The sequence below is a fragment of the Aplysia californica genome, unplaced genomic scaffold (assembly GCF_000002075.1).
Source record: "Aplysia californica isolate F4 #8 unplaced genomic scaffold, AplCal3.0 scaffold00195, whole genome shotgun sequence".
Classification (NCBI taxonomy): domain Eukaryota; kingdom Metazoa; phylum Mollusca; class Gastropoda; order Aplysiida; family Aplysiidae; genus Aplysia; species Aplysia californica.
The window spans coordinates 633,050-656,825 of record NW_004797465.1 but is presented as its reverse complement, the minus strand read 5'-3'; the positions used below and the strand labels follow the sequence as shown (position 1 = coordinate 656,825).

The 23,776-nt window shown below is 39.9% G+C and overlaps 2 protein-coding genes across 2 annotated transcripts in view; both read left to right on the top strand.

Moving 5' to 3' along the window:
* Nucleotides 1–14,232, top strand: part of LOC101861283 — a gene marked incomplete at its 3' end in the record, with an annotated part of 46,321 nt that extends 32,089 nt beyond the window's left edge. The window contains 15 exon segments of the mRNA XM_013082814.2: nt 382–502; nt 1,120–1,279; nt 2,008–2,219; nt 3,497–3,692; nt 4,377–4,562; nt 6,258–6,533; nt 6,949–7,052; nt 7,932–8,109; nt 9,168–9,293; nt 9,934–10,068; nt 10,460–10,623; nt 11,514–11,672; nt 12,059–12,186; nt 14,050–14,183; nt 14,225–14,232. Of these exon segments, the coding sequence (XP_012938268.2) occupies nt 382–502; nt 1,120–1,279; nt 2,008–2,219; nt 3,497–3,692; nt 4,377–4,562; nt 6,258–6,533; nt 6,949–7,052; nt 7,932–8,109; nt 9,168–9,293; nt 9,934–10,068; nt 10,460–10,623; nt 11,514–11,672; nt 12,059–12,186; nt 14,050–14,183; nt 14,225–14,232 (2,287 nt within the window).
* A 76-nt stretch (nt 14,233–14,308) lies between these two features.
* LOC101861044 (latent-transforming growth factor beta-binding protein 4) overlaps nt 14,309–23,776 on the top strand; it is a gene marked incomplete in the record, with an annotated part of 14,901 nt that continues 5,433 nt past the window's right edge. The window contains 10 exon segments of the mRNA XM_013082821.2: nt 14,309–14,518; nt 15,004–15,130; nt 15,568–15,779; nt 16,461–16,653; nt 16,968–17,084; nt 18,829–18,954; nt 20,092–20,223; nt 20,773–21,027; nt 21,867–21,974; nt 22,485–22,691. Of these exon segments, the coding sequence (XP_012938275.1) occupies nt 14,516–14,518; nt 15,004–15,130; nt 15,568–15,779; nt 16,461–16,653; nt 16,968–17,084; nt 18,829–18,954; nt 20,092–20,223; nt 20,773–21,027; nt 21,867–21,974; nt 22,485–22,691 (1,480 nt within the window).

Sequence of the window (23,776 nt, the reverse complement as noted above, 5' to 3'; positions counted from 1 at the left end):
CATATATATGATGGTAGACTGTACATTGTTAATTTTTTGTAGTAGTGATTCACTTCTCTCCAGTGAGACAGCCAGAGATTTCATTCATGTGAAAGGTAGATTCAGAATAGTTATCCGAATTGTATCGACCCAAAATTGTTATAAATAATTGACGCATTTCGTGCTGTGTAGGCAACCCCTATTTCTTTGGTTCTATCGTGATCAAACATTGTCAGATCATGTGTAAATATCTTTTTCAAATTCTTCTACTTTGCTGGATAAATGTTCTCCTCTGCGGATGTATGCATGGTCGTCGTCAGACATTGACAGACGGGATAATATTGTTACAAATCATGTTCAAGACTATGAATGTGAATCTGATACTACCCTGTCCTTTCCCAGTTGCAATGCACCAGTGACCCCCCTGCCAGAATGCGACCCAGATGTGGAAGAGAGGAATTCTAGGCGTGACAGGTGTGGCATGTTCCTGGACGAAACATCAGCTCTTGCAGACTGTTTCAAGGTCAGTTGGATTTTTTTTTTACTTTCAATGATTGTTCATTGTTGTTCGATGGCTGGGTGACCTAGTGTGATTGATTGAGATTAAGAATTTGTTGCCTTTTTTCTTGTTTGTTTGTTTTGGGTTGTTTTTTAAGTAGTGCCCTAAAATAGAATGAAAGGTATAATATGGAAGGGGGTGATTTCTTTTCATTGATTGCAAAGAGGGCTTTGTTTGCACTAGTGCGCAGTGGAAGTGTTAGGTCCATCCCAACCTTGCTCTCACTCCCACTTTTTCGTTAGAAAAGTTGTATTAGAAACACACAATTGATATATCCTTAGGATAAAAAATCCTCTGTGCATATTTCAAAGATCATCGATGACAGGTGAAAACAAAGTAGCAAAAAGGTTAATTATCTAATAATGATGATGATAATTATGATGATAATTCTTTTAAAATGTTAATCATAATACTATCATAATAACATGTTAGATTCATAATAATAACTATCATTGTCACAATTTAGAATAATAGTGTTGGTAGCAACTGTGACATACACATAAGTATACATTACGTAAGACAATTAAAAGTTTTCCAAGATGAATAGAAAGTAAACCATTAGAATCCTCTTTTCCTTCCAGGTCGAGGGCATAAATCGTCAAGACTTCTACGATGACTGCATGTTTGATGCCTGCTTCGAAGAAGACACTGAACAGGCTGTCTGCGATATGATCAAGACCTACGCTCAAGATTGTCTCGCAAAGGGCGTACCCCTGTCTTGGAGAACTGATGAATTCTGCCGTATGTTTGAAATAAGCGTAATTGGGGGGGGGTGCTTGTTGTTATTAGGGGGATTTTTGTTTCATTTTAAAAAGTTGTTGTTGTTGTTGTTTTCAAATCCCTTTAGCTGCGAGCATTTCGCTCTTGGCAGCGCAATGCTTCCCTCAAGTAACCACATATCCTTGTCATCTGGTCAACGCCAGAGTAGAGCAGGCTTTGTAAGTCTGTAGGTGTGTGTAGGAGCTTGCGTCGAAGAACTGCCAGGTTTGGGTAGTGAAGGAGAAGATGTTCAACGGTCTCCTCATGGTAGTCACAGAATCTTTTAAAAAGTTAAAAAGTAGCATGATGTGTAGGTACATGTAGTTCTTCTTTAAAATGTATTTTCCCTTTGCAGGCAAGCTGTATGAATTGTGCAGTTTATTATTTTCATGTGTCTACATTTATGTATTAACTTGAGCTCATTCTTGCTTTCTTCAAATGGAACCAACACATGAAAGTGTAATGTGTATTCACATATTCTAGGCTCTAGTTTTAGTCTTGCTTGAACAATAATATCATAAAAGTCAAAATGATGATCAAAATCATTCTGCTGCTGCTACTGCTGCTGCTGATGTTGACGATGATGACGATGATGATGATGATGATGATGATGATGATGATGATGATGATGATGATGATGATGATGATGATGATGATGATGATGATAACGATGACAATGATGACCTCGATCGTCAACCATTATTTTCCAGCACTGGCATGTAAACCCGAAGAGATATTCCGCTCTGACATTTCCTGTGAACCAACTTGTGGACAGCAAAATGTGCCTGGAAGCTGTGACGAGCCTCCTGAGGAAGGATGTATTTGCAGAGATGGCTACATGAGGCAAGGCGAAGAGTGCGTCCTAGAAAACGAATGCGGCTGTGAGATCGAAATGCCAGACGAATCTACCTGGGTTCTTCCAGTGAGTTGCCCAAGTTGATGCAGCAAGTTGTCTTGCATCCTTTCTTTTTTTTTTTTTTTTGGGTAGTACATACTTACAGCTTCTCGTCTATTCACTTTGCTGGTAATTTATTTTAGTTTATCTTTTTCTCTTTGTTTCTCTCTCTTTTCTCTCTCTCTCTCTCTCTCTCTCTCTCTCTCTCTCTCTCTCTCTCTCTCTCTCTCTCTCTGTACAAATGTAAATAAGCCTTTTCCATATTTACAAAAAAAAAATTATAAATGTTTGTTCGTCTTTTTAGCATAATAGAAATATTGTGATCGTTTGCGGTTGCGAGCTCCGAAAGACTCTTTATTAAAAACACGTCTGATTTTGTAGTGGTGAAACCTGATGGCGCTTAAATGACCAAAATTGTGTCGATAGTGCCGTAAAACATCTACCCAATCAATCTCTCTCTCTCTCTCTCTCTCGCTCTCAGTATCGCTCTGTCTGTTTGTATGTCTGTCTATCTAACCATCTATCTCTTATACTTTCTCTTTTTTGTTCTCTCTCTTTCTCTCTCTCTCTCTCTCTCTCTCTCTCTCTCTCTCTCTCTCTCTCTCTCTGTCTCTCTCTCTCTCTCTCTGTCTCTCAAGTTAATAGGTCATTGCTGTAAATCCTGGCTTTAAATTTGTATAGTCTTTTGTACATTCAAAACTGTACTCTGAACATATTTATCTACTTACTAACTAGGGAACTGACTATTTTTTTTATTTAGAAACATTTTGTCATCATTACTGAGCCGGGGGAGAAACAACGATTCACTAGTTTTACCACCAGTCAGTGCATGTATTTTGATGTCCACGTACACCGTGCAATCTAGAATTCTAAATAAAAATGTGTGGCCAATGCAGTTTCTGTTCTAAGTTTTGAAAGTTTGGTCATGTTTTTAGTTTCTCACGCACCCAATCTTGCATACCCTTCTCCACAGATTATTTTCTATTGACCACACGTTGTCCATCAAAGGAAATTGTTAATTCCTCCCAGATTAACTCGGCCCAGTGACAAAATTATGCAATGTCTGACCGTTGATAAGAGATTTGTGCACAACCTGTATTTTTCATTAAGAAAACTTTATATAACGAATGAGTGGTTAATATGATGGCATGTGGGCCAATAGCCTTAAACACTGAATAAACTTACTTACTTACTCGACCACTCTTCCACACTATGCCGAAGACCAAGGAAGGTATCGCACTAACAAGGCAATCCCCATTGTCCAGATCGAATACGGAAACCTTTACCGTTTACTTATTCCACAGATCGGAGAAAGCATGCTCATGCCAGAGTGCACTGAACTGGTTACGTGTGTGGCCTCTGAGACCGGCGATGGATCGAGTGAAGCAGTAAGCCAGGAGTACGTCCTCAAGAAAAACGCTGTCTGCGTCGGAGGACCACCACCTACCGAGGAGTGTGCTGAAGGATACTCCTGGAGCGAGGATAGAGAGTCATGCGGGAGTAAGGGAGACAGCATCTAGAAATTATGTTATTTTTTAAAGTTTTAGTAAGAGTTTTAGGACACAATAAAGTCATATTATTATAAGTGCCGAAGATTAGAGGTGTTACAAGAGAGTAAGGCTACAGCCTCTAAAAATTTTATTCTTTTTAGTTTTAGTAAAAGTTTTACTCAAATGCAGCACAATAAGGTCATATAAGTGCCGAAGAATAGAAGTGTTATTAGAGAGTAACTAACACTATAAATGCCGAAGATTAGAAGTGTTATAAGAGTGTAACCAACTCAGAAAAGACGTAAGAGAGATCAGGACGATAAATATTTGATAGGAAAGAAGGAGCAAACCACACCAGAACACCCGCGAACCACCTTTAAATGTTACTCTGCGAAAAAAGCCAACCACCCGCAAATGTTACTCTGATAAAAAAAAGCCAACCACCCGCAAATGATACTCTGAGAATGCCAACCACCCGCATATGTTACTCTGAGAATGCCAACCACCCGCATATGTTACTCTGAGAATGCCAACTTCCTGCTAATGTTACTCTGAGAAACACGTCATTACGATAGCAAACGTCACGACAAGGTAACAGCTCCTTTTTTGCGTTAGTTTACTTACTACCATAGGCTCTGTACTGCATGACACTAACCCCCACCCCTACCCCACACCCACCCCCTTTATCCTCTAGGAGCCCCAGAGGGCTGCAGCGACGGCTTCAGAGATGCAGATGGCATTTGTGTCAAGGTTCCAAAAGTTGAGAAAATCTGGAGACAGGCTGTGGAGGTTTGTAACGAGAAATTCGGCACTCTGGTCAAGATCGACGCCATCGGCAAGCTGGAGGCCCTGCTAACTGTGATGAAGGACAAGGATTATTGTGAGTATATGAATGAAAGTCTTGGTTCACCAAATAGGGTGTTTTATTTCAAGGGAATCCCCAAATAAACTTTTAAGGGGGGAAGGGGGGGGGGGGGCTGCTGCACCCCCAAAGTCCCAATTCAGCTCAAATTTATGGAATTTGAGTTGTAGGCATTTTTAGCTTCCTCAGCCTCTCCTACGACTATTTCATCGCATACGAACCCCCAAAAACCGCATTTTTACCCATACCGGGCATGTTCGTCAGCACCATTTCCTCATAAAGTCAATATTTTATTTTTCTTTGTCGGCCGTTTTCTCACTACGTTACTTTTCTCTATACTTTTTTTTAATAACTCCACCATTTTTCTTCCAATCTTCATGAAATTTTCACAGAATGAAGAAAAGATGTACTATTAAAATTATTTATGTTGAATTTTTTATATGATATATTGAATAGATTTTTGTTGGTGGTGTCTGGAGTTTGGATTTTCACGGATTTTTTGCAAACATAAATGCTGCCTCAGGAAAAAATTAATTTAAAATGTTCTAATTCGTTTAGTAAAAAAACAGAAAAATTTTTTTTAGACCTAATGTTTGTTAACACGCATGCAAAAAAACAGTTAATTTCCATGAGCAATAAGTGCGGTATTCATTACGTAAGACATGTCAACAAAATTCAATATGGCCGCCGTATCCATGGAAACAAAACATTTTTCTCTTATTTGATAGCAGATTTTAGAACTCCTTACTATGCTTGTTATATGAGTTTAATATGGTAAAATTTGGTCCAGTAATAAGCGAGATAGCCTTCAGGTGTAGCCCACCACCCCCCACCCCCCCCCCACCTTAAGACTATGTTTAAATTATGTTTCTTCCTCAATGCGTCAGAGTTTAGAATTCGCAGACAGATGAACAGGCACTTTTATATTCGTATTTGTTTTTAACCACCATGCTCTGTATCCTTTGCTTCTACTATAAATATCTTACTGAGCTTAAAGTGTGAGCTAACTGTGTATGAATGTATTATTGCTCACACGTATACAAGTACTTTAAGGTAGACACACTCCGACATCGCTGTCAAGTTCTAGTAAAAATTTGAAACAAATGTAAGTGGAAGCGAGAGTAGCAGCCACTGTAATTTCTAATGTTTTTGTCTCCCTAAAACATCTTCCTGGTAGGGTACTTAATGTCAGTTTGCTTATTTTTCTTCGCTTTCTTGGAAAACTCGGTCGCCTGCTGGTGCCAAGTTATACCGGGTGTCCTTTGAGGATGGGATCAGTGGGTCGGGCCGATAGCCGGACTCGTTGCCTGAAAACAATCTCGTTTGTTTTTGAGGGGACGAGACGGGCGTAATCGGCTTGTGCCACAATAGCCAATTTGCGACCTGAATCTGGCTAGCGAACCGACCCGACCCGACCTGATTCCTCCAATGGGCACCCTGTATTAAGGAATGCAGAGCACAGTTCACCTTCTGTAGATCCGATTTCTAAACTATTGTTAGCAATCCCTGTGGTGAGCTAACAGTTACCCTGACATCTACAATAGCAGAAAGGACTAAACTAGGTATTAAAAAGATCAATGCTTTGTAGTGTTTAAACTATCCACATGGCTCTGATTACAAATATTTATAAAATGAGAATCTCTCCAGTGTAAAACTGTTTCAACTACTTAAATGTATCTTGTAATAAATAGTTTGTTTCCTTTCCATTTACAGCGTCATTGTTCATCGCTGGAAGAGTTACAGCACGATTCCCTGGAGGAAAAATAGAATCATACCTGCCATCATCAGAGAGTGGTCTCAAAGAATTCATCAACTTCGACGTAGATCAAACCGTACTTAACGTAGCTGTGCTGAGCAGTGATATCACTGCCGAAACAATGCCAGAAGCAGGTCTTGCCCTGGTGATCCGTAGAGATGACGACTTGGAAGACGGCTACGTTGTCGTTGCTGTTCCAACCACCACCAAATCCAATTTTGTGTGTGAAGAGAGTAAGTCTTGTACTGAGCTTTTATTGTGCCAAACCCAAGCTAGAAAGAGACGTCAAAACAGAAGGATTTTTTTTGCTTCTTTATCAAAAGCACAATGCTGAATTTTAACGTTTGAAAGAATGTTTATTCATGCACTTAAGTACTGTTGAGCGCATTTTTTCTTTTTATAGCAGCAGCAACCAAGGTTTTATTCAGAAAAAATCAAAAACTGTTTAAAAGTAAACTGAAAATCATGGCTGCACAAATCATAATTTTTTGTCCCAACCATGAATGGGTGTTTCTTAGTTTGTGAATGAATTCAGCACAATACATTTTCATTATTATCAGATTTTAAAAAAGATTGATTGACTGATTATTAAAGGTAGTTAATTTTTTTTTCGAAATTTCAAAAAGTATTTCCTTTGTGATAATTTAGGAGTGATCGAAGAAGAGGATGAGCCAACCTACACTGACTATTGCAACACTGACAGTAACATGGATGATGACGGTGACCAGGAAATCCTTGCCAACTTGCTCAATGTAAGCTTAAGAAAAATTAGGAGGAGGAGGATGTGGAGGAACGGAGTAAAGATCAGAGGGAAAGAGAGAGAGAGAGAGGGAGAGAGAGAGAGAGAGAGAGAGAGAGAGAGAGAGAGAGAGAGGGGGGGAAGAGAGGGAGAGAGGGAGGGAGAGAGAGGGAGGGAGAGAGGGAGGGAGAGAGGGAGGGAGAGAGAGGGAGAGAGAGAGGGAGGGAGAGAGAGAGGGAGAGAGAGGGGGAGAGAGAGAGAGAGAGAGGGAGACAGAGAGAGAGAGAGGGGGGGATGAAAGAGATTGAAATAGAAAACGAACATTAAACTCTCTGCTCATCCGGTTTTTCTTCTTTCATTTACAAATACATCTATTAATATTTCTCTTTAATTGGTCTTTCCAAATATTGCTCTAGGATTAGAAAGGAAATTGGGATGTCCTGTGTGCTTGTTCTACTCGTCACTGGCATTTTGTTTTCTGTCGAGTTGGTACAAGCCTGCTATGACTTTTAAAATCCTCAAGCAATCCATATTTTTATGTACTTATTTACAAGAGCACATACACCTCAATGAAAATTACTGAACCATAAATGGTTTGTTCTCATGATGCTATAGATCTATATATGGCTCTTCTCGTCTATACAGACGGTCAATTTAGCTTAAGGTCGTCTCAAGGTTGTCTTCACGCAGTTACTTTCGATGCTAATTGTTCCTCTGTTTGATGAAGCGCGAATTCAGTCGCAATGCTTGTATGTCAGTGAGGTGGATCAAAGCTCTGTATTTTCCGCTGTTGTCCTTATGCTATAATAGTATTACATTAAAAAGTAGTTTGTCACATAATCTCGACCCCCTACAACTCTCACACTCTGTTCCCTCCGTCTTTGTTCAACAGGACGGCGACTGCAAGGTCTGTCCTATACCTATGGGTGTAGAATGTGAAAACGCGGGCCAACCCGGACCTGAGAACACAGAGGAAGGAGTTTGTGAACTCCAGTCTGATGGAACGCTCTATTCTTGTGATGAAGGTGCTGCCTGTGTCGACAAACAAGTCAGACTCCGATGCCCCAAAGGTAGGACAATAACATTTTATTACTGGGTTGAAGGCGCTTTGCTCCAATTACTGATTGCGGATACAGTATGGTCTTGTAGTGGACAGTGGCAGAATTGAAGTGGTATTGGGGGCAGTGGGCTTTTGAGATCACGTCTTGACTTTCAACAAAGCTGAGATTTCAAGTATTTGTTTATTACTATTGCGTATTTGTTAGTAATGCTGATAAAAGTTGATTTGGTCTCTCCCGAGTCTTGTAGAGCCCCCATGCTTTTATCCAAGCCATAGAGACAACATAAATTCATGCTTTCACTTCATAGTTGGGTACCTTATCGCGGCTACTTGATCAACCTGTATGCGCCCGCATCGTAAGTTGGATTATGAAACTGGATAGGCTATCTTTTGGCGTGCCCCATATCGCATTTCCTATCTCAACACTACAGTGCTCTTTTTGGCTATTGTTATCGGAAAGGTAACAAATGGAGGTTAGAGAGTGGCACACCCTGTTGGTCCTGTTCTTTCAACTGTAGTTAATATCCTGATGGGTGGAGTTAGAGAAATTAAAAAGTAAGTGTGTTAGTGGACTAAGAAGTTGTTCTGGGTGTTAGCTCCGAGTCAGATCCTCGCATTTACCCAGTCACGTTTGTTATGCATAAAACTTATTCAATTTAAATTTGGAATGGAAAGACATTAATTTGTTATTCATTTCCTGGTCATCTAATATTTACAAAAACGAAAAAAAATACATGTAGTATGGCAGGCCATATACCAAAACTCAAAAACTTCCAGATGCTCTGGGTACAACAAATAATGCTTCCAGACTCGAGAAAAAGAAATTATACCTGGGTGGCAGACAAAGAGCTAGAGCCATAAAATGTTTTGGTGGGCTTTTAGGAAGAGAGTAGAAAACTTAGAAAATATTTACCTCAGTGTTTTGACATCCTGAGGTGGAAATGTTTTACTTCTTTTTAGTCAATAATTGTATAGCCTTTTCCGTAATTATATCAGCCTCAGTTGGTCAGTCATGGTTTGAAAATGACCGCTTAAGAGAAATAATTTATACACAATTCTCCTTGCCAGATATCGATGAGTGTGAACTGGGCTACGATGACTGTTCTGGAAGGCAAAGGTGTATCAACACGATTGGCGCCTACATGTGCAAGTGCAGCAAAGACTTCCCACTGATGATCAACGGAGAGTGCACTGGTGAGTCACTGTTTTACTGCAGTCCGTGTAGGGCTCTTACAAATTTTCCATTAGGATGTACCCTTTTAACAGGAAGCCCGATTTGTCCATTCGTAATTTAGTTGTCTGTCAGGGTAGACCTTTGAGGTTAGCTTAGTCAGACAAAACATACAAAATCGTCCCGCTTCTAATGGTGCACAGTGGCACCTATTACAAGCTGACAAAGTAATTTGTTAAGAAGAATGGCCAGTTTGGGTCATATTTTTAATAAGAAGACTAGCTTTGCTTTTTAAAAGTTCTCCGGAGTCTGCCTTTTTGGTTGCTAACAAGATACAAGTAAAAATGAGCAGTTTCTGGAAATAGGATTTTCACCATATAATAAAAGCGGCAAGACCTCTAAATGACTTATCTTATCCATGTGTGTCTCTTTACAGGGAGATTGATGGATTGCGAAACAAAAGGAGCTCTCTGAGTTGCAAAAAATGCTATTTTCTAAACAGTACACGGACACTCCTATTGTAAAGTAATATGGAGGTCCCCGTGCCAGTCAGCCTTAAGCTCCAGCCCATATCTACTCACCGTTCTGTCTGTGTCGCCCGTCCTTTCTCTTTTCTGTTTATGTCGTCGCGTATAATTATTATTTTTGCTTAACTTTTTTCAGCTGCTGAGACTTGTAGCATGTCTGGTCCACAAACACCAGATGGCTATTTGTTTGACTTTGAAGGATTCTCACGTGTACCTGGCCTCTTTGATTATGACTGCAGCTACATTCTGGCCGCACCTTGCGAAAATGCATGTAAGTATTGACGAGATGTTTAGTTAATAGAGAAAAGTTGTCAGAAAACAGCCGTCTCGCAAAATTGTTCGTAAGGGTAACCGAAGTTTCCCTCAGATTTTACTCATTGGGAAATCTTTTGAGAGTAAGGTCAAAGTTAAAGTGTGAGAGAATTGTTTGAAGAAACAACAACAGGAAAACGGGGGGAAAGTGATGGATTTGTTTTGTATATATACATATGTATCGCGTATAAAAGAGAAGATCTCTTCTCTATCATCATCATCATCATCATCATCATCATCATCATCATCATCATCATCATCATCATCATCATCATCATCATCTCTCCCAGTTCGCTGACCATCAATATGTCTGTGCAACTATAAATGACATTTTCTTCCTGTTTTCATAGACCAAGCTGACTCAGGCCTGCCCTACGTCAACTTTGCCGTCCTGAAGGCACGAGTGAATGACAAGCTGTTCATCAGGTTGATGGGCACAATATTCCACCCTGTCGCCGGTGGCATGAAATCCTGGATGGTCGACGCAAATCTCCTTGAAAGGAATGTCATCAAGGTAATGCGTGAAAATGCGTTGTGTTATTATTGCTGTTGTTATTATTAATATTATTATTGCTATTATTATTATAGTAATTTTTAAAAAATATATATTATTGTTATTTCTATTTTGTATTTTTGTTATTATTATTGTTATTTTTATTATTGTTGTTGCTGTTATTATTTTATTATTATTGTTAATATTATTTTTTTATTTTTTATTATTATTATTATTATTATTATTATTATTATTATTATTATTATTATTATTATTATTATTATTATTAGTGTTTCCAGTTGAAATCTGCTGGGTTTTCCCCGGGGGGGGGGGGGGGTCTCCAGATTTTAGCGAGAGATCCTTCTATTGGAATTAACTTTACTCAAAATCTTATTCTTCAATGTGTAGTTTGAGTCTCTGTTTGTCTGCTTTAATTCCGAACAGTTCCATTAATTTATTCTAAAACATTTCGGATATGCTTTTTTGTTGTAACTGTAACTTTCCCTTTTTTTTTTAAGATAACTGATCGTAAACTAACTTTCAAATCAAAATATGCCTCATTGATAACAGTACCTATCCTTTTATCTAACCATAAGTATCATAAGCACACTGCTTATCCTAATTTCAGTCGTCTGTTACTGTGAACAATAGGGACTGCGGATATAACATTTTGTGTGTCTTGAGGTTCAAGTTGGGGGGGGGGGGGTTCTTTGACTAGAAAATTTTGCATCATAGCTGAATTAGTATGCAATAATTCCATTCATGATTCATGTTTTACCTTATTGAGCTATGTGCTTGGAGAAATACAGTTTCTCAGTAAAGATGAACATTTTGGCCCGTCCTATTTTACTTCTCCACGTCCTATATTATTGTGAACTTTTTTTATATATCGTGCTTTTTTTGTTCGTCAGTATGGTAACCCAGGATCCAACCTACCAGTCAGGGACCTGCCTTTCACCTGCTTTGCAACCCGAACAAAATTCATCTACAAGGAGCCAGGTGTGCTCATTGTCAGGAGTATGGACAATTACTTCAAGGCCAGGATTTCTTTCAATCCATTTAGAGTCCAGGTCGGTACAACTCTAGTACATTTGTTTGTTGGGTTTTTTGGGGTTTTTTGGGTGGTGGGTTGTTATTGTTTGTTGTTTGTTTGTTGTTGTTGTTGTTTTGGAGGAGGGGGGTTCAAATTTAATTCGCAGATAATTTCAAAGGGTTCTCATTTGAACTTTCTTTTCATTTTTTTAAACTCGAATAATTTCAAAGGACTCGTTTTTTTAAGCTCTCTTTTCATTTTTTTTTTTTACATTAATGATATTAGTAACGATAGTCATGATGATGTGGGTTGTTTTGGTTTGTTTGATTTTTTGGGTTTTTTTGTCGCTCTAAAAACAAATTGACTGTGATTTCTGTAAATAACTTGACACCGACATACACGTTGTAACGTTTCTGTCATCAGGTTCAATTTGCAGAACCAATGAGAAACATGATGTGTGGAGTGTGCACAACAGAGCCAGAAGTTGAAGGAGAAAAGATTTACCTGAACCCTCTGCAGGTCACCCAAGTGTCTGTGTCCAAGAGAGCCTTGTGAGTAGCCTAGTTGATAAGATAAGAGAAGATAAGCTAAAATAAGATCAGATGAAATAAGATAAGATAAGATAAGATCGGATAAGGTAAGATAAGATTAGATAAGATAAGTTAAGATAATAGTTTATTGTCCCAAAGGGAAATTTTTCTTGGCTGTGCAAGACCGTAAAAACACATGCAGGTATAGATGTACATGAAATTTAAATTATATATTACTCTATTTAAAATTCAAGTTGAAAAGAAAAGTAAAGCTGACAAAAGTACATATCACTTCAGATGCACCATTCAACCACATGCGGTGTTTCTGTATGAAAAATAAAGAACATAATACTATGTTATTATTGTTGTTGGCACGCTGTTCATCTTTTCTTAACCCCCAGAAAGTAAATGTTTGCAGGAGAAAGAACAAGTAAATCTTTCTTTTATCAACATTTAGAATTTGAATTTCAGAAAAATATTTTTCGAGCACATGCAACGAATACTGAAGATTAAGAAACTGCAATATTTGGAAAAAAGATAAAAATTTGGGGGTTTTAGTTTTAGTAAGGTTTACGGCGCTCGCTACCGCATAAGGTCATATGAACGCCAAGGGGTGGATGTCAACGGAGAAGACCAAACGGGGAGTCAGGATTACTCTGCTCACCTCTCTAGCCTCAACAGCACAAAGTCTGCTTCGACTATCACGGCACCCTGGAAATAGCAGTTCACAAGAGAGTGACAATGATACAAAAGAAGTAGAGGAAAATAAAGATAGTAAGGATGAGAAAAGAAAAAGCAGCAGTTCTCCCTATGTTGTTCCGGCACAATATGAGCATGACATTGATAAACCAGCCCTTTTATAATTATACTGTGCTTAAGAACATGTTTATATCCCCTTTTGGGAATGGCCTAAAGATACTTCAGTGAGTAGCACTGCCCGGGGAGGGGGGGGGGGGGAATTTTGGGGAGAGATTGGCCTTGGCCTAAAGATACTTCAGTGAGTAGCATTGTGGGGGGTAGGTTTTGGGGGGGGGGGGGGGGGGGCAATTTTGGGCTTTGAATGTCTGAACAGCTGGCTGGCCATGTGTTATGCTTCTAGTTCAAATGGGTTGTAATGGAACAAAATAGAACTCTATTTTTTTGTTCAGTAAGGGTTTTACGGCACCTGCAACTGAATAAGGTCATATGAGTGCTCTAGAACTCTTTTTTAAAGCTGAACTATTGATTTTCCTTGCACTGCAAGGGGAACCTCTAAGGATTCGAAATTTGAGGAAACTGGTGGGAGAAATTTTTGGAAGAGAATGTTGGCAGTCAAGAGAAGAAATCTGTATATGAAAAATAAAATGAAAACAAAGTACAGTATCAGCCAATTTGTGCTAAAATGTATGATCTCTCATTGCAAATATTGCAAGTTTAATCTGTTTACAGTAGCAGTTATTAGTTTGAACTCGCGATCTCTCAACCTTAAGATTGTGGGTTCGAATACCGACAGAGGCCCCGTATTGTGTCCTTGGGAAAGAAACTTTACATGAATTTCCCTCTCTTCACCCAGGTGGGAATGGATATCCGTCTATAGACAGTGGAAAGATCTCATCAGATTGTTATTAATGTTTGGGCGTTCAATTGGCTGTTTGCAATGTATGCCTCCCGGGAAGTTGAGAGTGTTTCTGAGTCATGTTTAGGGTCTGCTGTGGTAGTTATAGTTGCACAGAGCCTACTGCGCCACCTCTATAAATGCTGTTAAAATTATTCTTATTAAATGTGTTTCTGTTTCGAGGGTTGGGGGAGAGGGTGTCTTATCTTATTTCTTTGAATCTCTCTGTGATAGCAGATCATTTTGAAAGCAAGAATAGAGTTTTCATTTTCTGTTTTCTTTGTTCTCAGGTGCACTCCTCATGTACCCCCACCAGTGGAACCAACACCACCACCACCTGGCACCTCTGAAGCACCAACAGATGAAACAACCGAAGCACCACCACCACCACCACCACCACCTCCGCCACCTCCTCCACCACCACCACCACCGCCACCACCACCGCCACCAGCTCCAACAACGCCACTTCCACCACCACCTCCACCACCACCACCACCACCACCAACACCACCACAAACGGAACAACCACCACCACCACCACCATCACCAACCACCGAACTTCCACTTCCACCATCACCAACCACCGCACCTCCACTACCAACACCACTAACAACAACAGAACTCCCTCTACCACAAACCCCTCCCGAACCAACCGAGGTTCTTCCACCAGGAACAGAAGAGCCCCCTGTGGATACATGTGACGAATCTGTGGTTGAGTTCTGCTCCGCACTCTCAGAAATTTGTGGAGGAAACATCATGGTACATTTTGGGTTTTTTCTCTGACTTTCTCTTCGTTTCTGTCCTATGTTTTTCACAAAACAATTTTGCAAGAGTGTCGTCTCCAAAAAAAAACTTGGTAAGGGGAAAAAATGGCTGGAACCCAAGGGTAACTATGTTAAAATAAAAACCCTTACTTCAGTAAGAGGAGAGGAGACATGGATTTTTTTTCTCACTTTCCCCCGTTTCAAATTCAAGTTGTATCAATTTATAACAATCAAAAATAGATAAGAACATGAGTTTCTGCATGTCCATCAGTTTGGTTAAGTGTCTAAACTTGAAAGGTGCTGATGAGCGGAGACGTGTTTTTGTTTTATGTTTAACCTACATTCAGTGTTGATGAACTTGCTCTATTGTGTTCGATGTGACTGACTTGCTTTCATATTTTATGCGTCATGGAAAGACGTACTGCGTTCCTAGACGGATTACAACGTTGTGTGTTTTTGTTTGTATTTTTTTTTCAACAGGAGATGTGTGTACAAGACCAGTGTGATGGAGAACTCCGATTCTGCGAATACTTGACTTCTCAGCCATTTGAATGTGATGACATGGGTGCTTTGTTGAGCATAATCAACGACAAGAATTGTGGTGAATGTATGTGTTCTTATGCTAGTTTTCAATTCCACTTATCTTAAAGAATATTATTCAGTTGAAATTAAACATAACTTTCTTTTCAAGCTTTGTTGCAGAAGTTTTTATAGTTATCCATACGGTCTTCTTATATTATATGAACGTTTGTAATTTACCTTGCTATTCTTCTTCAAATTTTTATTTTTAAAAGTAACTGAAACAATATTTATTTATCAAAAGAGAAACACGCAAGCTGCACGTATTCTTAAGTCTTGTGCAAAATAATTCTTTCGCTCTCTTTCTCTCTCTCTCTCTCTCTCTCTCTCTCTCTCTCTCTCTCTCTCTCTCTCTCCCTCCCTCCCTTTCTCTCTCTCTCTTTCCCTCTATCGATCGATCCATCTATCCATCTATCTACGAATCAATCCATCAACCGTCCATTATTGTTTGTACCTCTTCCTCAGACTGTGGAGAGAACATGCAGTTCACTTACTCAGTCATCTCGAAACAACCAACTTGTTCCGAGCCTGATCTTGTACCAGTTGGAGGAGAAGATGAGTTCGACGACTACGAGTTTGGTTGTGTCTGCAAACAAGGATTTGTCATGAGCGGCAACTACATGTGTGTCCGTGAGGATGAGTGCGGCTGCACCATGGAAGATGGAGAGTACAGACAGGTATATAGATCTACGTCATGTTTTCTCTTCCTTAAACACACACATACACACTCACACACATACACACACAGAGACACACACACACACACACACACACACACACACACACACACTGATATGCGCACAGACACACACACACTGATATGCGCACAGACACAAACACAAACACACTCACACACACACAAACACACAATGTGTGTGCGCACACACACATGCAAACACACAAACAAACACACAAACACGCACGCGCACACACACACACACACACACACACACACACACACACACACACATACAGTTGGTATGTTTGGTAAGAATAGGTTGAAGTGATTTTTTAAAGTTGGTGTACCGCCCGTAAATAAATAATAAGCTGACTTTTGAATGAATTAACAGATTTGATTTCTTGTAAATTACCAGGTAGTGTGTTCCTGATCTTGGGACGATGGAATATAAAATGACCTTTCACCAACTGGTTTTAGTTTAATCGATGTGAAAGTAAACGTATTCTTAAATAAACAACTGTGCAAACACTAATAGTAGAAGGACAGGCGATTTCTTCTTTATTTTTGCATCAGCATCATGTATAGTGGCACACTGATTATGAGATCCCATGATCTCTTTCTTGAATCTGAGTTTGGGCTCACAAATAGCGGACTTCCTTCATTGTCCTTGTCTTAACAGAGAGACAGCGTGTGGAGAAGCGAGGACTGCAGCAAGATCTACACTTGCACCGGCCCAGGAGAAAACGGCATTGTAGAGGAGGATTCACCTTGTGGGGAGAATACCGAGTGTCTTGATACAGAAGAAGGACCTGCTTGCATGTGTGAAGAAGGATTCTTCGGCAACCCCATTATGCCAGAGGGATGCGAAGAGGGTAGGTTAACTGCAGACAATGTATTTCTGTTCACCTGTTTATCTTTATATGAATGTCGCCCTCCCTCTCTCAGTCCATAACCTTTTCTTCTTCTTCTTCTTCTTCTTCTTCTTCTTCTTCTTCTTCTTCTTCTTCTTCTTCTTCTTCTTCTTCTTCTTCTTCTTCTTCTTCTTCTTCTTCTTCTTCTTCTTCTTCTTCTTCTTTTTCTCCTCCTCCTCCTCCTCTCAGCTTAGATAAACTTATTTACGATCTTTACAATCGATTACATACTTAACGGCATGCTGAATATATATGGCTGCATTCATTTTTACCAGGCAAAAAGGATGACGATGGCTCCAAGATTTGCTACACATACGTCAACCTTGATGGCTCTACTGAACAAAAGTGCAACTGCACAATGGGCTATGTCTCAAGCTGTAACGATTGTGAAGGTACGTGACAATAATGGACGTCGGTTTGGTAAATCTGCATTGCTGATGTTCCTGCTGATGCCGTTTGATAGCATTATTACTTTATTTTGTTTTAGTAAGGTTTTACGGCGCTCGCAACTGCATATGGTTATATGAGCGCCAATGGGTGGATGTCAACAGAGAAGTGTAAACAGGGAATCAGGCTTACTCTGCTCACCTCTCTAACCATAACAGCACAAAGTCTGCCTCGACTATTAAGGCTCCCCGGAAAGATCAGTTCACAAGAGAGTGACAAGCATACAAAAGAAGTCGAGGGAAAATGACGATAGTAAGGATGAGGAAAGAAAAAGCAGCAGTTCTCCCTATGTTGTTCCGGCACAGTATGAGCATGACATTGATAAATCGGCCCATTTACAATTCTACTGTGCATAATAACATGTTAATACCCCCCCTTTGGGAATGGCCTAAAGACACTTCAGTCTGTAGCACTGCCCTGAGGGAGGGGGCGCTTGATAGCATTAGAGAAGACATTTAGAGAACAGGGAAAGATATCGTTCAGCCCACAACGTTTTTATTTGCTTACGTATTCAACACAGTTTAGATTTGTTTTTGTATATAGTCTTATGTAATCTAAGTCTTGATGGAGCTATTTATAGCTAAATTTACGCTTTTTCTTTTGCTTCATATAAAATGTCTTGAAAATTGTTCTAAAAATAGTCCTACAAATTGTCTTCCTATTTATTGATCGGCCTGTTTCTGTCACACCAGTGAAAAGTGTCAAATCTTAGTTACGAAGGCCTGGGTTGAATTAGATTTTTTGTTTGTCTTTTCTTAAGATCATCTTCATTGCTCGGTGTTTGTGGCTTAGCATGTTACCAAGCCCGTAATATGGTATAGAGTTGTTGAAATCCCTTTTCAAATCCGCATCTGCATTCTAGATGTGGGACCTTTGATTTAGCTCAGATTATCGTTACCTCTTCAAGGTTGTAGTGGACACCTATGCCCTATCAGCAGCAGGGTAAAGGCAATGTTGCGACACATTTCTAACCATCAAACTCGCCAGAAATGCACATTTCTGTAAGATTTCACATAGGAAGAATAGCATTTAAATAGTATCAATAATATTATTATTATTATTATATATGAATAACAAATGTTGTGCTTGTTAGTTAGAGTGCCGGACAACAGCGCGTCTTCAAGACTTGCCAAATCGCTACCTCAGAATTACAAAGTTCTGTCTGACATTTTTGGTTTTGAGTTACTCAGACCATGAGATCAGAAACCAAAGTTTCTATCTGCTCTATCAAAATCGTAAGATTACTCGGAGTCGTTATCAGGGTATTCAAAGAATTGCATTCGAAAAAAGCTTGACACCATATGATGACATCATGTGAAACGTCAAATTTCTCAAGACTAGGTACTGAGCAGATAGAACTTTGTAACTCTGATGTAGCGAAATGGCCAAAGTGTGCGTCCTCAGTGAGTTACCACTGAGCTAAGCAGGTGAAGCAGCATACAGGCTGCACAATCATCACACGATCAAGAAAATAAAAATGATTGAGTCGTATCTGAACTGTTCAGCATGATGATAACAACTGAGCTAAAGGCAGAGAGTCTGGCAAGTGCTGTATATTCCATGTGTTTGTACCTGCTTTGTGAGGTGTATGGTATTTATGGTAGTGTGCCTTTATCATTTTTATGCAGTTTTTAAGGGATGTTTCAATCATTTTTAGAAGATGCTTGATTCCTTTCTCACTTTCCTCAGATATTGATGAGTGTAAACTTGGCTTACACGAATGTGATTTGAGCAAAGAGAACTGCGTAAACATCCCAGGTGGTTATGACTGTGAATGTGCTGATGGTTTCAAGGAGACTGATAATGGCTGTGTTGGTAAGACATTGTTTTTACTTTTCAGGAGTGGTTGTTGTGTGTCCCCAGGAAGAAACATTTATGCGGGCATGGGTCATGACCATCAAAGGGCAGGTTTAAAATACCAGACCCCCAAATTCTGAGAAGGGCAAATGCCGACAGTATGCTCACTAAGCTCAAAAGGACTCAACTTTTCTGGGCTGGTCAGGTCGCAAGAATACATGATTTCAAAATCCCAAAGGCAGTATTCTATTCCTAGCTGTCCCCAGGGAAGCGTAAGGTTGGTGCGACAAAAATGCGCGACAAAGACACCGTGAAAATGTCTCTGAAGGATTTCAACATAGATACTTCGACATGGGAGAGTCCGGCTCTTGACAGACCCAGCTGGAGAGCAGCAGTCACAGTGAGCTGCAAGTCATATGAGGCTTAATGAATGAGAAATAATGTAACCAAGGGAGAAACCCTCAAGCTACGCACGTCAACAAGAATAAGTGGAGCCTTTAAATTTTCAGAGCATGGCAAACTTTTCTCTAACATAATTGGTCTCTTCGGCCACGGCAGAAGCCACAAAGCATCTTAATCTTTAATTTTTTCAATTCTTCTCTTTCGCTGAAAAAATATTATCCGATGCTATTAATATATTATTACACTCAGTGATATCAACACTTCAGCTTCGGTGCTGTTGAAGACGTCATGTTTCATTCCTCAAATCTACGATCTTACTAGAAATCCTTACTTCTATTATATGTATGCATGAACTATGCGCCACTCCCTGGTCATATGACCCAACAGGCAACGATATGGGTCGACACCCCTAGCGCTATTGAGGGCAATATGTTGTTTCCTATCCCAAACAGACTAACGATCTGACTTACAGTTTGTTCGTTTGTTTGTTGTTGTTTTTATTGAGCTTTTCTCAAAAGTTATGTGGCAGTACTTGGCAGTTGTGGTAATTGTTCCTTCACTGGCAGATTATTTCTCTGTGTTCTTGAGTAAAGCTTTGTCTCGAGTTTATTTATAGTGTCGTTTTATATATCTTTATTCTTCTAACAGTAACCACTCTTCTGACTTTAACTTGACAAGAAACACTGTTTCATTACGTAAACCCTGTTCTCATTTTTTTTTAAATACCTTCAATCTTTAACTTCTTTCTACCAGACATTGATGAATGCAAGGAGCAGAGACCTTGTGGTGACAACACCGGATGTACCAACAAACCAGGATCTTACAAGTGCGAATGCTGCGCAGGCTACAAGATGGATGACGGTGAATGCGTGCGCGACACTGAAGGTTTGTAGACTAAGCCTTGATCTTTCTTAAATAACTGAGAACACAAACATAACTTTCTTAATGGTGTGCAAAATGTTTGTGTTGATAAATGCACACAGTTAAATGAGCACGCACTTTTGCTGGAACATTTCTTGAAACTGTTTCTTTTTATTGTTTGTCATCATTGCCTGAACTGCTGTTTTATCCCTGGCTAGGGGAGGAAGTTATGTATTAGTTGCTGTTTTAGTTTAGCCTACTTCAAAAAATGTTGTTCTGGCTTTTTTGCATACAGTTTACAACTACGGAGAAAATGGTTATATATTAAAGTAATATTTAGACATATATATATTTATTTATTTTTTCCTGTATTTATATACACACACAGAAACATATAATCACATAATATATATATATATATATATATATATATTCAAACGTATCTCATTTATGTGTATGTGTGTGTGTGTGTGTGTGTGTGTGTGTGTGTTTGTGTGTGTGTTTGTGTGTGTATTTGTGTATGTGTGTGATACGTTCATCTCTATATAATTTCTTTTTTTAACCACTGTGCAGGCTTCCCAGACATTCCTGATGACGCCCAGTGTTGTCTCCAGTGCAACATCCCAGCCATCTGCAAAGATGTGGAGAGTGAACCTGTACCAATCTGCTACACGAAGCCCGATGGAGAAAAACAGACTTTCGAAGATGGAAAGGTTCTCTTCCAGACCTTGTGTTTGAACGGCGAGGAATTTGTACCAAGCAACGCACAGAAGGGACAGAAATGCCCCGAGGAAGTAGAACCAACCGAACCTCCTACACCCCCTCCTAGTGAGTGTGCCGTGTGTGTGTTTGTTTCACAGGGGAGGAGGGGTTCACTGAACAATGAAATTGTCGCATAAAGAGTGTCAGTTCATTTGAACACAGAGAAAACATGACTGGTGTAATGAGAAATTTTTAAACAATCAGTTGTTGTTGGGGTTTTTTTTTGGGGGGGGGGTTGTTTTGGTAAGTGTTTTGCGGCGCTCCCAGCTGCATATGGTCAAATGAGCGCGCGGGACACACTAAACATTTTCTGTTTGTGGGATCTTTCAAATTTTGCCTGGCTGGCGGCCGATGCCTACCCTTACCGATTTTGAACAACCATTTTGCGCAATTTGCACACGACGCGACCTCCGTTTGGTTTTTTGGTTTTGTTTGAGTTGTTTGTGCAGGTGACAAAGTGCGTTGTTTTGTTTTTTTGCTCCATCTTGCAAAAAGCATAATTTATAGTCTTCTTTTGCTTTCATGGTGAAGAAGAAGATGGGAGAGTTGGACCCAAGCAATAAAGGGCTTAAGTGTTTGTCTTTATCCTTCTTTTCGACTTTCTGACAGTAAAATGTCGCCATTATCACCATCATTGCCTTTCTCCCTCTGGGTCAGGTATAGGCCGCGAAAAACAATTTCCACTTTTCTCTATCCTGGGCTAGCCTCTTGTTATTATTCAATGTCTTCCCACTTTTCTGTACATCGCTTTCTGTGACTCTTCTCCAGGTTACATGTCGTCTTCCCCTTGATCTTTTTTCCCTGTGGTAAAAATTACCAAAGTATTATCTTGTAGAATCTTTGTCTTTAACCCTAGAAAGTCCTCAAACATTAGTCTAATAATTAAAGTTATTTTTTTTCCACAGCAACAGAAGCTCCTGCCGCCACCACCGCAGGCCAGGCACCACCAAGCAGCTGCGACGTAGATGTACTCAAATCCACTCTTCCTCCACCACCTCCACAATTGTCCTCTGGTGAGTTCAGTGTTACATTTTAGTGTCTTCTGCTACAGTCATTTGTATAATTTACTATCCTTTGGCTTTCATAGTATTGTAGAGGACCTTTTTAGAACTAAAAAACTAATCCCAACTAGGGGGGAAAAAGCTTCAGTCTAATATCCCAACCAGATCTGTAATTTGTTTTGCGAAGCGATAAATTTAACTTGCTTTAATATTAAGATATGATGACTTGCCTTGAGACATGCAAGTTTAAAGGCTTAGCTCGGAACGCACTTAACTTTGAAATAAGCAGCAAAACCGAATAACAATAAAGCCATATAAGTGCCGATGATTAGATTTGATGCAAGAGAGTAACAAACACAAAAAAACAAGGAGTGATCAGGACGTTAGATGTTTGATAGGAAAGAAGGAGCAAACCACACCCGAGCACCCCCCAACCACCCGTGTACCCTAGTTCACTTCCGAATATGATGTTCAAATACGAATGAATACTCTGTCTTCACTCGTATATGTATTATGTTTCAGGTCCAGTGTGTGGTCCAAGTAATGGCCCCGATCCTCAGACATACGACTCTTACTACGAGATGGCCCAGGCTGTGTGCCAGAGCTCTGGAAGTCCACGAAATATGCCTACTTTGTCGCCTATTGCTGCTGAACCAGGACCTTGCGAGGAGGAGCCTGAAGTAACAGAACCAGTAGTAACAATACCAGTAATACCAATCCCAGCTCCACGTAAGTTCCCTCGTGGCTCTTTAAAACTAGAATTAAAAATTCGCTACCTTGAAATTTCAACGGTCTATCTGCTCAGTACCTAGTTTTGAGAAATTTGACACAAAAAAACTTTTGAGTTCCACAACATGTCAAGATTTTTCAAATGCATTTCTTTGAGTATCTTGAAAACGACTCCGAATAATCTTACTATTTTGATAGACCAGATAGAACAGTTGGTTTCTAACCTTGTGATCTTAGTAACTCAAAACGGCCAAAAATGTCAGACAGAACTTTGTAATTCGGTAGTGTCGTTGTGGGAGGCGGGCTGCTTCGACCCTGCCTGTTAAACCTGTACTGAAAGGGATACAATAATGTCCCAGCAGACAGGCTGAGATACTCGACTTTAGAAAAGAAACAACTTACCCGCACGGAAAACGAACTATTGCCTTTTGCGTGCGAAGGCAAAACACCAAGTTTAGTTTAGTATGGGGTTTTACGGCGCTCGCTACTGCATAAGGTCATACGAGCGCGCAAAAACACCAAATTGGCTCAGTATGGCTGTGCGGACGAGGGATCGCGGAATTCCACCTAGATCTACGCCTTGCATGCAGGTTATGGTTTCAGCTTCTTGGGCCCACTTGCTTTGGACATTGTTCAGAACGCACCCTCTTAGAACTCTAGCTTTCTTTAAAGCATTCCTTGAAAGAATACAAGAAGGTGTGTGCACAAACGTTATTATTATGTGGTACAGTAATTATGCCTTAATTAAAGTTAAAGCTACAGTATCCTACCGACAATGGATTGCATATAATTCAATGGATGTAATTTTAAGAAATTTTTCCTGTGGTCATCAAGGTAGATGGATTTGTGTAACCCATTCAGGCTACGTGCTTTTGTAAATTAGACGTGTTTCGCGGTTTATGTGGAAATACACATTGATAGGTACGGCGCCATTGGTTTCTAAACAACTGCCAGTATAACAATCGCTTGATAGCAGTCACAAACTCAGGATTCTTCTCCCTCCCTCCCTCCCTGTCAGTCTGTCTGTCTGTCTGTCTCTCTCTCTCTCTCTCTCTCTCTCTCTCTCTCTCTCTCTCTCTCTCTCT